General features: G+C 42.4%; 4 protein-coding genes across 6 annotated transcripts; 2 read left to right on the forward strand and 2 right to left on the reverse strand.

The window, feature by feature from the left end:
- Window positions 1-411: 411 nt before the first annotated feature.
- On the reverse strand, window positions 412-4,278 carry fam162a (family with sequence similarity 162 member A). The gene is made up of 5 exons (XM_084702570.1): window positions 4,117-4,278; window positions 3,479-3,577; window positions 2,531-2,642; window positions 1,930-2,038; window positions 412-1,151 (listed from the first exon to the last, which is right to left on the reverse strand). The coding sequence occupies exons 1-5, from the start codon at window positions 4,157-4,159 to the stop codon at window positions 1,020-1,022; spliced, it is 495 nt and encodes a 164-aa protein (XP_084558696.1). The 5' UTR covers window positions 4,160-4,278; the 3' UTR covers window positions 412-1,019.
- Window positions 4,279-4,651: 373 nt separating this feature from the next.
- Window positions 4,652-7,810, forward strand: mix23 (mitochondrial matrix import factor 23). 2 transcript variants are annotated; one of them, XM_084703293.1, is made up of 5 exons: window positions 4,652-4,750; window positions 5,434-5,559; window positions 5,723-5,869; window positions 6,476-6,535; window positions 7,353-7,810. In XM_084703293.1, the coding sequence occupies exons 1-5, from the start codon at window positions 4,700-4,702 to the stop codon at window positions 7,401-7,403; spliced, it is 435 nt and encodes a 144-aa protein (XP_084559419.1). In that variant the 5' UTR covers window positions 4,652-4,699; the 3' UTR covers window positions 7,404-7,810. The 2 variants fall into 2 exon arrangements, with proteins under 2 accessions (XP_084559419.1, XP_084559420.1); XM_084703294.1 differs by having other exon boundaries at window positions 4,709-4,727.
- Window positions 7,811-8,241: 431 nt separating this feature from the next.
- LOC146274716 (cystatin-B-like) lies at window positions 8,242-9,065 on the reverse strand. Its single transcript, XM_084703295.1, has 3 exons — window positions 8,904-9,065; window positions 8,637-8,738; window positions 8,242-8,538 (listed from the first exon to the last, which is right to left on the reverse strand). The coding sequence occupies exons 1-3, from the start codon at window positions 8,967-8,969 to the stop codon at window positions 8,410-8,412; spliced, it is 297 nt and encodes a 98-aa protein (XP_084559421.1). The 5' UTR covers window positions 8,970-9,065; the 3' UTR covers window positions 8,242-8,409.
- A 292-nt stretch (window positions 9,066-9,357) lies between these two features.
- LOC146274717 (thiosulfate:glutathione sulfurtransferase-like) lies at window positions 9,358-10,992 on the forward strand. Of its 2 annotated transcripts, none has more exons than XM_084703285.1 (4): window positions 9,358-9,659; window positions 10,055-10,177; window positions 10,317-10,479; window positions 10,584-10,992. In XM_084703285.1, the coding sequence occupies exons 1-4, from the start codon at window positions 9,521-9,523 to the stop codon at window positions 10,636-10,638; spliced, it is 480 nt and encodes a 159-aa protein (XP_084559411.1). In that variant the 5' UTR covers window positions 9,358-9,520; the 3' UTR covers window positions 10,639-10,992. The 2 variants fall into 2 exon arrangements, with proteins under 2 accessions (XP_084559411.1, XP_084559412.1); XM_084703286.1 differs by lacking the exon at window positions 9,358-9,659 and adding an exon at window positions 9,688-9,977.
- Window positions 10,993-12,260: the final 1,268 nt, after the last annotated feature.

Genomic DNA, 12,260 nt, shown 5'->3' on the forward strand with positions numbered 1-12,260 from the left:
TGTCAGGACACTAAATTGAGGTAAGGATGAAGCTAGAGGGAGTGATCTGGCATGTATACAAGGACCCATCTCTGATCCACCTTTCCAATGTACTTACCTGAAAATAAGCCATGTTCTACATGTAAGTGCAAAACGTATACGGGTGTACCTTAGGTCATGATTTAGCCATCCTGACTGAAATGTAGTACACCCAGAATGGACCAAATTATCCTTAACACTTATCACATTTTAAAACTAAAGTTTTACTTTCTTGCTAGGATAAATATGGTTACATTTAAGGCATTTACACAGAGGAGCATGAGAGAAAAACAAGGATGGTTTTGACAGTCACATGTTAAGCTATATTCAGAATAATGAGTGAGTGCTTTCATTAGGTCAGCAAAAACCCAAAACAAAAAAAGCACTTCCAGACAATTTGGACCAATTTATCAAACGCAGATTATGGAGGAAAAAAGCAATGAACATTTGGCATACTTCCATTGTGTGGGTGAGATACTCTAAACCAGCGGTTCCCAATCCTGGTCCTCGGGCCTCCCTGCCCTGCATGTTTTAGATGTTTCCTTGTTCCAACACACCTGATTCAAATGAATGGTCGTTAGCAGGTTTCTGCATAACTAGATAACGACTCATTCATTGGAATCAGGTGTGTTGGAACAAGGAAACATCTAAAACATGCAGGGCAGGGAGGCCCGAGGACCAGGATTGGGAACCCCTGCTCTAAACCAAATACATATACTCAGTAAAGATTTCTCTATAAAATGAGTTATTGTATACAAATGACCTCTCATACATTATTTTGAAATAGACAGGGGATCTGGGGTGTAAGTAACTGAACCAAAATTAAATACCAAATCTCTGCTCAATTCCTGTGCAATGCTACGTTACAAGAGAAATGGAGTTCCCAGTACCACAGGCTACCGTACCAACCATCAGCCCAGTGGATGTGACTGCAACAGTGTGACACAAGAGTGTAGTGTTGGGGGACAGGTGTAGGTGTGGTTGTTCTCATCCAGTTCCTCTCACTGAGCCTTTACAGTCAGGCTAGCTGCTTCTATGGCCGCTGCTGTGTCCTTCTCCTTCTGTATCTCTTCTCTCCATCTCGCTTTCTTCTCCATGTTCTGAGAGGTCAGAGACTCGTGTCTGCCAGCGGCCTGGGAAGGGGCAGAGGAAGAGACAGTCAGGCAGAGGAAGAGACAGTCAGGCAGAGGAAGAGACAGTCAGGCAGAGGAAAAGACAGTCAGGCAGAGGAAGAAACACTCAGGCAGAGGAAGAGACAGTCAGGCAGAGGAAGAGACAGTCAGGCAGAGGAAGAGACACTCAGGCAGAGGAAGAGACAGTCAGGCAGAGGAAGAGACAGTCAGGCAGAGGAAGAGACACTCAGGCAGAGGAAGAGACAGTCAGGCAGAGGAAGAGACAGTCAGGCAGAGGAAAAGACAGTCAGGCAGAGGAAGAGACAGTCAGGCAGAGGAAGAGACAGTCAGGCAGAGGAAGAGACACTCAGGCAGAGGAAGAGACAGTCAGGCAGAGGAAGAGACAGTCAGGCAGAGGAAGAGACAGTCAGGCAGAGGAAGAGACAGTCAGGCAGAGGAAGAGACAGTCAGGCAGGAGAAAACCGAGCCCAGGATGACTCAGTTGAGGCATCTTCAAGCTCAGTTATCACTTTCATTTGAAAGTTTAGTAACATTTTCCTTTCAGAACTGACCCGAGGTGAACACCAAGACAACACAAATGAACCGTAACACATGCTAGAACATGGACCCTACGAGTCATGTACTCAACTCACTTCTAAAAGGAGAGGAGAAGGGTAAATCCATCCAACCCAGGACATTTCTGTCAACACGTGAACATGGAGAACAGCGTGTACACACTCGCATGCATGCGCGCACATACTGACATCACTGTGTTTCTCTACTGCCTGTTAAAGCTCACCCGTTTTCCCAAGATGACCGTGACTAGACAGGCTCCGATGGTGACCGCCATCATTATGTAGCAGGCCTTCACTCTGACTTTGTTCCTGGCCGCATCAATCATCTCGAACCTGTGTGAGGTATATAAAATATTGTCTCAATCCAATAAAGTCACTCCTGAAAAACTTTACAACACGCAGTACATGTCATGGGAGGGTGTGTTACTGTTTAATAAGAAGAAAGTATGAGGTGTGGCTGTGAGAGAGTCTGGGGAGGAGGACTGTTTGGGACAGACTGACTGTTTGGGACAGACTGACTGTTTGGGACAGAGTGACTGTTTGGGACAGACTGACTGTTTGGGACAGAGTGCTGCTCTAAATCAAACCAACAGATCTTCATAGATCTCCTCCCTGATGGCAGACGTCCCAAATTATCTTTGCCTTCGGACAGATTTGGTTTGAACTAACAGCAGTTGTCCCACACGACCAGCCCCCCCCCCCCCTCCCGTAACAACACTCATCCAATTAGCTGGCAGCTAGCACGGCAGTGATGTCACTCGGTGTAAACAGCCAACCAGAGGTGGGTGTGCTGGGACGTCTGGTGTAAACAGCAGAGTCACTTACGACACAAGCTCTGGGATCTGGTCGGGGGTCTTGAAGCGTCCGGACCAGACTAGGATCTTCCTGTCCATGTTGGATGGTCTGTAGCCGGGTAGCTTGAACCCAGGACGGGGTGCTGGGGGGGGGGAACAGAGCAGAAGGTAACTAAAACCAACTGCATGTTCCACTGGCCCAAGTGTACTGTATACAAACAGTAGATTCACATCCCGTGCGATAAACATAGATTAAGATATTGTGTATGTTTCACATGCTCCAGCCATTAACTTCAACCCTGTGATGACCTCACTTGCCTTGTTCCCCATCCTCAGGGACAAGACGGTAAACTTTCCCCTGGTTTCTACTGTAGCGTGCTGGACCTGTTAATCCACTATGGGGCGTCCAAGGAAACTTTAAACTGAGAGGACTTTTCAATGTTTCCGATAATATGATTATGTTTGAGGGATGTTGTTGTAGAACAACCTCACTCATGCACCCATGTGGCCCAATCAGAGAGCTGCACTATCACTACAGTGCCAATTAAGAGGTTCACATTCAGTACTTGCCAACGTTACAGAGTTATGTTATCTTTAATAATCTGTTCTTGGAAGCCTCTTCCATTTCCTGAATAGCTGTGCTGAGATAATAATCTGGCTAAATGCGGTTTATTTATCTTTACAAAAAGAATCAACTCTCTGCTGTGTTATCCAATTTACAACACTAAGTACCACATAGTCCAGTCAAGTTAGTACTGAATCCTACAGCAACTACAAAATGCTCCCTATCTTTGTCACTTTCATCCTCAGGCTCCCAGTCTGTTTATTGGAATGGACCCTCAGAGGAAATGGGGGCTATATTTGGAATTGGGATCAGGATCTCTTTAACTCAGCTCTCGTCAACTCATCCCTAACTAGGATCTCTACAGAAGTGTATGTTTGTTATTTAGATTATTTTGCGTTCGTGTGTTTGTCGTACCTTGTGCTGGTACTGCAGGCACCTCAGTGTGCCCCTCCTGGGGTTTGTTACACATCCTCCGAACACCCCCATTCTCCTGCGCATGTCCGCGCCACTGACCTGGTGAAAACACATCGTGATAACAGATACCCGAATCCTGAGTTCTTATTCTGCTCTCCTGGTACAACTATTGTCATTAGTTGTTTGTTGACAGCGGTCCCATTTGTGAAGAATAGGTAAACGCCCACGCCCAGACTATCTTAGCAGGCAATACTTGTACTTAAGTTAAGTATCTTCGCAAATTAAAATCCTCATGTACGTTGTTTTTGATATAAGCGTCCTCCAAATGCTTACATTATTGTTATTAAAAGCATTATTATGGTTGTAAATAGAAAAGGACAACCGAGGAACACACCCCCCTTTACTCTTGGCCCACAACGACAGCACGTATGCCCAAACATCAAGAAACCTAACTACGAGGTGTAGGCCTACTGTACGACGATGACGATCAAACTATATCTAAAGTGTTAATAGGCTTATAATACGACCCGGTTTAATTTGAACAACCGTCACACGTGAGCCAGCTACAGAAGCCTTGCTAGATAGCAGAAACTATGAAAACCGCAAAAATACGAAAACAATACAACTAAGTTACTCACCAATCAACGTCCCAGTGGCAATGCGAGATCTGATGAAGTTCATATTAAAAAGCAGTAGTATATGCCACAATCCGTTAAGCCATGAAGGTGTGAAATCAAAAGTTCTTTGGCTGTTGAATGTCAACCCTCAGTCATATCGTTCCAAAACACTAAAGTGAGCTGTCGCTGCAGTCTAAGGACCCTTGGACATTTTGCTACATGCCTGCTTAATTCTGCTTCTGACGCACGTAACCTTCTTCACACAGCCTGGGTGCTTCGTGTTGATGTTCACATGAGAGATAATACCGTTATATTCACATATATAGTTGAATACACACATTTATATAGTTGTAATTACAAAGAATTAAACACATGAAAAATTTGCTATATGTGTATATCTTAAACCATAAATACTTGCGTTCACACCTTAGTATTTTATTAGGTTAGTTTGCGCAATTTATATTTAATCGCCGTCATAATATGAACAGAAACACTTCAAACACCAAAATGAATTTCTATAGATAATATAATTAAATGTTTTTGTTCAGGCATCCACAAAAGACATACATAAATTTTGTAAGCGTGCAGGACCTGTTTATCCACTATGGCGGCGCCCAATGAAACTTTAAACTGTGAGGACTTTTCAATGTTTCAGGTAATATGATTGTGTAAAAAGTCTCGCTTACAGATACTATATCATGAAATTGCATTTTCCTGAATCGACACACAAAGCAAATGGGCAGGTCCCGTTCTCTATGGTGTGGATCACGGTGAGATTGAATTAGTGACCCCTTCTCTTTGCTGCGGAGCAGCCAGTACTTGCACAGGGTTCAATGTGCATTATATGTAAACGGAGTAATGACAATAAGTTTTGCATGTCGGTTGATGTCGGTTGAAGGATAGCTGAGATCTCGTACAGCTTGTAGATTGTCTTTATCATTGCATCACGATAATCTCTTTAGGTCATTATAGCACATAACAAGAAACCATCGTGCTATATTTCTGAAAACTTGCAGCCTAAGTTCGTGTAGTTTCCGTGACTAGACTACTTCCAAGAGCCACGTCAGTCAGTCTCACAGATTCATTCAAATCATGGACACAGAAACAGCAAGTGTTATTCACATAGTGAATGAAGTCCCAAAGCTAGTTCCATTTAACTTGTCAAACTTCTTTCCTCCATGTACCAATCATGTTTTCACATTCAATTCACAACGCAGATACTTTTATCAAAGGTGATGTGCAAATAATGCAAAGATTAAGCCAATAGTGCGTATGCAATAGGGATTGGTACTCAATCAAATGCGCAGCTTCTTATTCCTCTATCTCTGTGCTTACCAGGAGGTGCTGAAAGTGATGCGCACCATCGACGACAGGATTGTCCACGCCCTCAACACCACAGTGCCCACAGTGTCCTTCTCGGGCAAGGTCGACGCCACGCAGACATGCAAACAACTTTATGAGTCTGTGAGTGTAATTACCTTGCTCTTCCCGAGCATGTGCAGCGTGTGTTAGTTCAAAGTGTAGGACATTTTCTCAAGCTCAAAATTTTTAGATCACCGTTTGTCCTCTCGGTTTCTTTGGTTACGCTGTAACCTCGTTCCTGTATGTTGTGTCGTCTCTCTGGTAGATGATGAAGGGCCATCTAAGCCGAGACAGAGCCATCAAGAGCTGTATAGCCCAGACCTCAGAGGTGGTGGGGCAGCTGCGAGAGGAGAGAGGAAGGGACCGTGACAACGTGACCCTCGTCAAACAACTCAGGAAGGAGCAGACTAAGGTAAGACGAGTTTGGTCACCGCTAGAGTGCAGCAGAAGCATTCGTGACGGATTAGTACGAGTTCGACAAGTACGAGGGGCCCTGTGAGGCTTGTTTCTCATCACTGCAAGTGAATTGCTCATGCATACATATTCTGTAAATCTATGCTCGCTCATATGTGAACACATACTCAGATGAATCACTTGCACATGCGTTTGAGAAAGCTCACTGGAAAAGCTGACATACACATTGTTGAACACTTTTAGATTGTAACTGAATCTGCTGCATATGATTTAAAAACCTGGTTAAAAGGTTTGATTGACGTTTTCCATTACATGTATCTGCGGTCTTACATATAGATGTGTGTGCATTTCACACATATAGATGTAAATCATTTCAGTTATACATGAAAGATAAACTTTCAGTAGCTTACAGAGGCCATTCTCAGTTAGACGGAAAGCTGAAGTAAAGAGCACACCTTGAGCGAATGATTACGGCAGATGGAGAGGAAAATACAGTATATTCTATGTGTATGCATGAAGGTTTATCGAGTTAAATAAGTAAAACATGCATGTAAGTCCTACTCGAAGACAAATCTTAACCGACATTTCTTTTTCTCTCCTCTAGTTAAAACTGATGCAATCAGAGCTGAATGTTGAAGAGGTCGTCAATGATAGAAGTCTGAAGGTGAGAGGGCGTTTCTGTTCTGTGCAGGGTCTTGTACGGTTTGACCTGCATTCTTGTCAGTAAATCCCATCGTTTTTGTGCGTGTAGACATATTCCAGCTCCTAGTTGTGAAAGAGGTTACGGTGGTCACTGTCATCTGCTCATGGCCAGCTCAGCCTAAATCTGGTGTAAAAAAAAAAAAAAAAAAGGGAAGTCGCCACATTCCATACTCCTTTTACCAAACACACACACATTCTATATCTAACATGATCTCTTCCCCAAGAGCACACATGCACACAATTGTCTCTTATTTGATTTACTTTAATCTATTTGAACGTATAGACGTGTTCCACCTCCTAGTGGTGAAAGAAGAGAGAAAACAGTCTCTCTTCAGCTGTTGTACAGGATGTAGCCAGCCCATTCTTGGAACTAGTGGCTTTTGAGGGGAGTGGACATTCCATACTCCTTTTCACACACTCACCTACACCCACATCTACGCGTGTGGAACACAGGTGAACAAATGGTCTCTTATCTGCTGTAAATGGAGTCAGATGGCTGAGTGGATAGGGAACCGGGCTAGTAATCTGAAGGTTGCTAGAGCCAAATGACGTTGTGTCCTTGGGCAAGGCACTTCACCCTACTTGTCTCGGGGGGAATGTCCCTGTACTTACTGTAAGTCGCTCTGGCTAAGAGCGTCTGCTAAATGACTAAATGTAAATGTAAATTAAAGCATACTAACCCAAGGGTTGTGCTGCGGCACTCAGAACAGCTTGCAGCATAAAAAGCGATCACAAACTTCCTTCATTGACCCATCTTCCTTTGCTCCGGTACATCTCAGGTGTTCAGTGAAAGGTGCCGAATCCACTACACTCCTCCTAAGGTTAAGTGATTGCCTATTTTGGTTTCCTGGGACAAGACGCAGATCCAGTTGGCTGCACCAGGACTGGATACAGAACCAGCAGGGTGTTGCAGCCCAGACCGACGGGCCTCTGTCATCCGACCAGCTCATTTCAGTTGTTGCCCACGACGATCAGGACACTGTGTTACCGTGTCGATGCATAATTACCAATGTAAAGGAAAGAGCCATCATTGTGTTTATTTTCTAACAAACATCCCCCAAACAAAGATTTTTTAAAGTGCATTAATTGTTATCCAATGGTATTCATGGAGTAAAATATGAGGCTGGCTTTTTGAGCCAGATTAAGTTGTAAACAGTGTTTGTTTGACCCCCATGACCAACATCCATTCTATGACTAAAAAGGGGATCAATTCCTCACTGCAAAGGACTCAACATAATCTGACTGAAGCACTGTCTCCAATGTGTCTTTAACATGTGTGTACTGTGTTCTAATCCTTGAACAGTGGTCTGGTCATTCCAGATCCTTAAGTAATGTGTGTGATTGCAGTTCTCTCAGGTTTACATTGCGAAACACACACACACACACACAACAGGTTCTCACTGGTTGTAGTCATAGAAGGGATAAGGGCGTGATGTGAAAGAATCTGATGTTTACCAGACACGATGAGTAATCGTCTGCTGCTTATGAGTGTGCAGCCCAGCATATCTTAGAACTTGTGGTTTTTCAAAAGGAGAAGTGACCGCATTCCATTCCTTCATCCAAAACACATAATTTAAAGTAATTTTCTTTAATTTATTTCATTGGCTGAGTTACAAAAATGTTTTGTCTTCCAATCAAACTGCTAATATGATTACACACACAATCATGTTTGAATATGAAACAAACTTTTTAATATACATTTCTGCACAGAGAAATTAGGAAAAAAAAAGAAAACATGATCCCAGATAATTTTATAACGAATCATAAAAAATCAGAGTAAAACAACCAGGCACTGGAGGGGATCAGGTCTACTTAAAGACGTATATCACTTTTACATCAGAAAAACTCAATGGGATCCTGGTGGGATTTGGAATCCTGCAGGCTCGTCAGATCCAGTTTTCCTCCTGCGTGAGGAAGCATCTTGTACACGCGCAGGTGAACATGGTCATCTCCCCCAACATGGACCTAGAACAAAAAACGATACATTTGAGGAGGTAGGTAAGCTACGTGAAATACAACACAACAAGCATCCTATCCAGATCATAAACTGTACGTCTACTAACCTTAATAAAGTAGTTTGTACCGGCCACAACCTGCGTCTTGAACGATTTCGCTGTGAAGGTGTCAAAACTCTTTCCGGCCTTCTTCTCTGCATGTGGCTTCATCTGTGCGTAAAATATAGCTAGTTTAGATTTTTTATATTGAGCCCATTGCAATCTGTGCAGTAATAATAAAAGGCTCAGATATACTATCTATTCAAAGAAGATTCAGGGAACTAATAGATACCATTAAAGGCACGGGCCCTGGACGAAAGTAAATTGTTAACTTACCTCATCACAAATCTTTTGGACTTCATCCGTAGCTGTTTCTGCAGCTGATGTTCCTCCACACATCATTTTTGCTGAATAAGGAATAACGACAGAAGACGAAAAAATGTAATGGTGAGAGAGAAAGATGCTGCTCTTATTTGTTTTCCAGACCTGGGAGTTCCGTTTGGGTAGCGATCACATGACCGTCGTTCTGGGACATACCATTATTTTGAATTTGGAACATACCATAGCCTATAGTTAACTTTTTACCAAAGGAAATTTAAATGTTTCCTGCCAACGTTATTTAATATCATGGGACATATTTCATAGTCCTAGCTGGATGGTTTATTTAAGAATTCTGAGGAAATATAGAACTAGATTTAAACATATGGACTCCCCCACTGTATTTCACGTGGTTTATTCGTTAAAATGTTTCCCAAAATTATTTCGCAAAAAAGGAAAACACAAACATTGATTAGTGGTGTGCTTGTGACAGGACTTCAGAATGCATGTTTAAATTGAAATACGTATTTGAACGACAAAGATTTATCGATTTTTATATTCCAGCACTGCCAATAGAGGGCAGAATATAAAAGTAGCCCTTCAACAGCCGACATGTAGTTTGTTATCAAGCCAACATGTTGTCTTACCTGTTATCACGGAGAACAGTAATTATAGTAGCCGACACTGCCAGCCGTCTGCCTCTCGGCTCGTGTGGTCACTGGCTGAGCTTTAGAACGTCGACATCAAAGTCTGGCAAACCCTTGATCGACAGCGGTAAAGTTTATTAGATTGTTGGGCTAGTAGCCTACCTTGTATTTTGTTGGTTAGGCTACGCTCTAGCTTCAAATACTGCAGATCCAGTTAGGAGGGTTTTGACTGCCTTTTCTAGTAAATGAGCCTATGTGTATATTTGTAGCCTGCTTTGTAACCGTTCAACAATGGATGTTATCGGGAACAGGTCGATAGGTCACCCATCTGTGCGACGAGAAGCCTCTGAACTGTTACACTGTATAAAGGGCCCAGCAGGCTTACTAGAATTCTATGGCAAATGTTGTTGTACGTGACAGGATAAACTTGTGTCAGCGATGGATGGTGAGTGTAGGTTGTGCAATGATTTGGCATGTAGCTGTTGTGATGCAATGATAGTTAATGTAATATTGTGGTTTCAGACTCAGTGGTGTCCTATGAGCAGCTGAAGAATATGCTGTCCAGACGAAACATTCAGTTGTTTGATGTCCGCAATCCCGATGAATATCTCGCTGGTCGAATTCCTGACTCTGTGAACATTCCATGTAGGTGTGTGTGTGTGTGTGATATACATCAGTGTTTGTGTGTGTTATTGTGTGTGTGTGTGTGTGTGTGTGTGTGTGTGTGTGTGTGTGTGTGTGTGTGTGTGTGTAATATATGTCATGTTTTTTATGCATGTTTCAGTGGGTGAGCTGGAGGAATCTCTGAAGCTGTCCCCTGAGCACTTTAAGCAGACCTTTGAGGTGCCTGCTCCATTGAAAGACGCTGACAATATCGTTTTTCACTGCAAGAGTGGAAACAGGAGTGGCAAAGCCTTGGCCATTGCCTATAATCTGGGGTTCACTAGGTAAACACTGCTACATCCATGCCTGTAACCTCCCTCAGTGCTTGTTGGCCTGTATTTCAATGAACTGTTTTGGCTTTCAATGTCTGTTTTCTTTTCTCTTTTAGAGCAAGACATTATAAAGGGGGCTACAGCGAGTGGGTTGAACGAGAGGGCAAATGATGGCACATATATAACCGGCCTTTTCAGGGAGGTTTGTTTTGTTCCTGTAACAGATGATGTTACTGCAAGATCTGATACTTCTTCCTCTGATATATCTTTGAATTATGTGTATAACTGCTTACTGATTTTGACAAGGTGTGTGCATGGTACTGAATGCAATCGAGTGGTTTAGGATCCCATTAAACCTGACTTGCACAATAGGTTTGACCCTAACTCAAGATATCAAATATTTGTTATATTGCTTTTGTGACAAAAGTATTACTTCTGACAATCTGAAGTTACTGAGCAACCTTAAGGTCCTGTGCGTGAAAGAGGTTTGATAAAAAATAAATACATTTGAAACAAAAAATCCAAGCACGTCCTTTAGTGTCTTTCTTGTTTGTTTTTGGAACATTGAAACATGTCTGTGTGAATACACACGGATGGGTTGAAGTCCATGTTGTGGTAATTCAAGGCTCTTTCTGTCATTTCAACTTTGAGCCAGTAGATGGCAGCAGTGTGTTACACTACCCAGATAGATCTCATGCAAAAGCGTGTTCCCAACTAAAAGTATTCACCACAGTTAAACTCCTGTTCTTAAAGGGCCAGTATGCATGGTCATTGATGAGGGTCAAACTTGCATAACTCTGGTCAGCTATTTATCTTGTGACGGCTCTGCAAACAGCTGTCAAGCATGCAGTCAGCTCAAGGTCTCAGTATCTCTCACTGAGGAGGAAGGTTGCTCTCTTACCTCTCTCCCCCAACCCAGGGGTGCAGATGGAATTTTTGAACCGAGGGGGACCAAGCTTTCAGCAAATGGTTCCAACTCAATTTTGTGTAAGATATATGTATATATACTGAAGCTGCAATAAACATTAGTATGTCAATCACGCACCAAAACTTCATGCCCTCTGCAAATGTTTCATTTAAACATTTGCTGATCCAAGCAGGATGTAAATGATTACAAATATAACAATGTGTATGAACACGGAAGTATAAACACTTAAACAGTTTTAAACAAATACAAATAAGTATAGCCTACATACCATGAAATGTGAAATTAAATTTAAACTTTAAATTAAATATTCCTAATTCTCTCTGCAAGTATGACTTTTCATTGTAATTTTTTTTCCAATAATAAACAAAATGTATTTAAAAAAAAAATCCCTCTGCTGCCAAACTAATTTACTCTCTAGAAGCAGACTCGGCAGCCCAGACAGACGGGCCTCTGTCATCCGACCAGAGGCCTGTTCCATAAAGCGAGTTTACCGAATAAGCCAGACTTATGTCAGTTAGTCGGACTCATTTCTTGTTCATTCGGTTCTATAAAGCTAGCTCAACGTAGTTCGAACTCGGTTACTATGGCAACTTAGGCTACGAAACTAGTCTGGTCAGGGTCAGACTAACTCTCTGGCTTAGCGTGACTTGGTGCTTAACCAGACATTCCTGTAACACTGACCCAACGGGAAAACGATGATTTTCCACGTATATTCTCATTTTCTTAGTCTCATCAGTTCAACATTGATAGAAAATCAACGTAAATAGCCTACATAGGCTACAACATGTAGTCTAAATGCATTAAACAATAATGAACAATGCTTTGATAGGCTACGCACCATAGCCGTTAAATGTATGGATGTTAG

Source organism: Hypomesus nipponensis, chromosome 8, assembly GCF_054491055.1.
Source record: "Hypomesus nipponensis isolate SF chromosome 8, ASM5449105v1, whole genome shotgun sequence".
Classification (NCBI taxonomy): domain Eukaryota; kingdom Metazoa; phylum Chordata; class Actinopteri; order Osmeriformes; family Osmeridae; genus Hypomesus; species Hypomesus nipponensis.

What these genes read in the sequence shown, in the direction of transcription:
- fam162a (XM_084702570.1), bottom strand. Translation starts at nt 4,159, where the DNA reads ATGAACTTCATCAGATCTCGCATTGCCACTGGGACGTTGATTG. An exon ending in TGCCACTGGGACGTTGATTG is followed by an intron (nt 3,578 to 4,116) that starts GTGAGTAACTTA and finishes TGTTTTCACCAG; the next exon opens with GTCAGTGGCGCGGACATGCG. An exon ending in CGGTCATCTTGGGAAAACGG is followed by an intron (nt 1,152 to 1,929) that starts GTGAGCTTTAAC and finishes GCCCCTTCCCAG; the next exon opens with GCCGCTGGCAGACACGAGTC.
- mix23 (XM_084703293.1), top strand. Translation starts at nt 4,700, where the DNA reads ATGGCGGCGCCCAATGAAACTTTAAACTGTGAGGACTTTTCAATGTTT. An exon ending in AGGACTTTTCAATGTTTCAG is followed by an intron (nt 4,751 to 5,433) that starts GTAATATGATTG and finishes TGTGCTTACCAG; the next exon opens with GAGGTGCTGAAAGTGATGCG. An exon ending in TCAGGAAGGAGCAGACTAAG is followed by an intron (nt 5,870 to 6,475) that starts GTAAGACGAGTT and finishes TCTCTCCTCTAG; the next exon opens with TTAAAACTGATGCAATCAGA.
- LOC146274716 (XM_084703295.1), bottom strand. Translation starts at nt 8,969, where the DNA reads ATGATGTGTGGAGGAACATCAGCTGCAGAAACAGCTACGGATGAAGTC. An exon ending in TCCAAAAGATTTGTGATGAG is followed by an intron (nt 8,739 to 8,903) that starts GTAAGTTAACAA and finishes TTTTACGCACAG; the next exon opens with ATGAAGCCACATGCAGAGAA. An exon ending in GTACAAACTACTTTATTAAG is followed by an intron (nt 8,539 to 8,636) that starts GTTAGTAGACGT and finishes TTTTTGTTCTAG; the next exon opens with GTCCATGTTGGGGGAGATGA.
- LOC146274717 (XM_084703285.1), top strand. Translation starts at nt 9,521, where the DNA reads ATGTTGTCTTACCTGTTATCACGGAGAACAGTAATTATAGTAGCCGAC. An exon ending in TGACTCTGTGAACATTCCAT is followed by an intron (nt 10,178 to 10,316) that starts GTAGGTGTGTGT and finishes TGCATGTTTCAG; the next exon opens with TGGGTGAGCTGGAGGAATCT. An exon ending in TATAATCTGGGGTTCACTAG is followed by an intron (nt 10,480 to 10,583) that starts GTAAACACTGCT and finishes TTTCTCTTTTAG; the next exon opens with AGCAAGACATTATAAAGGGG.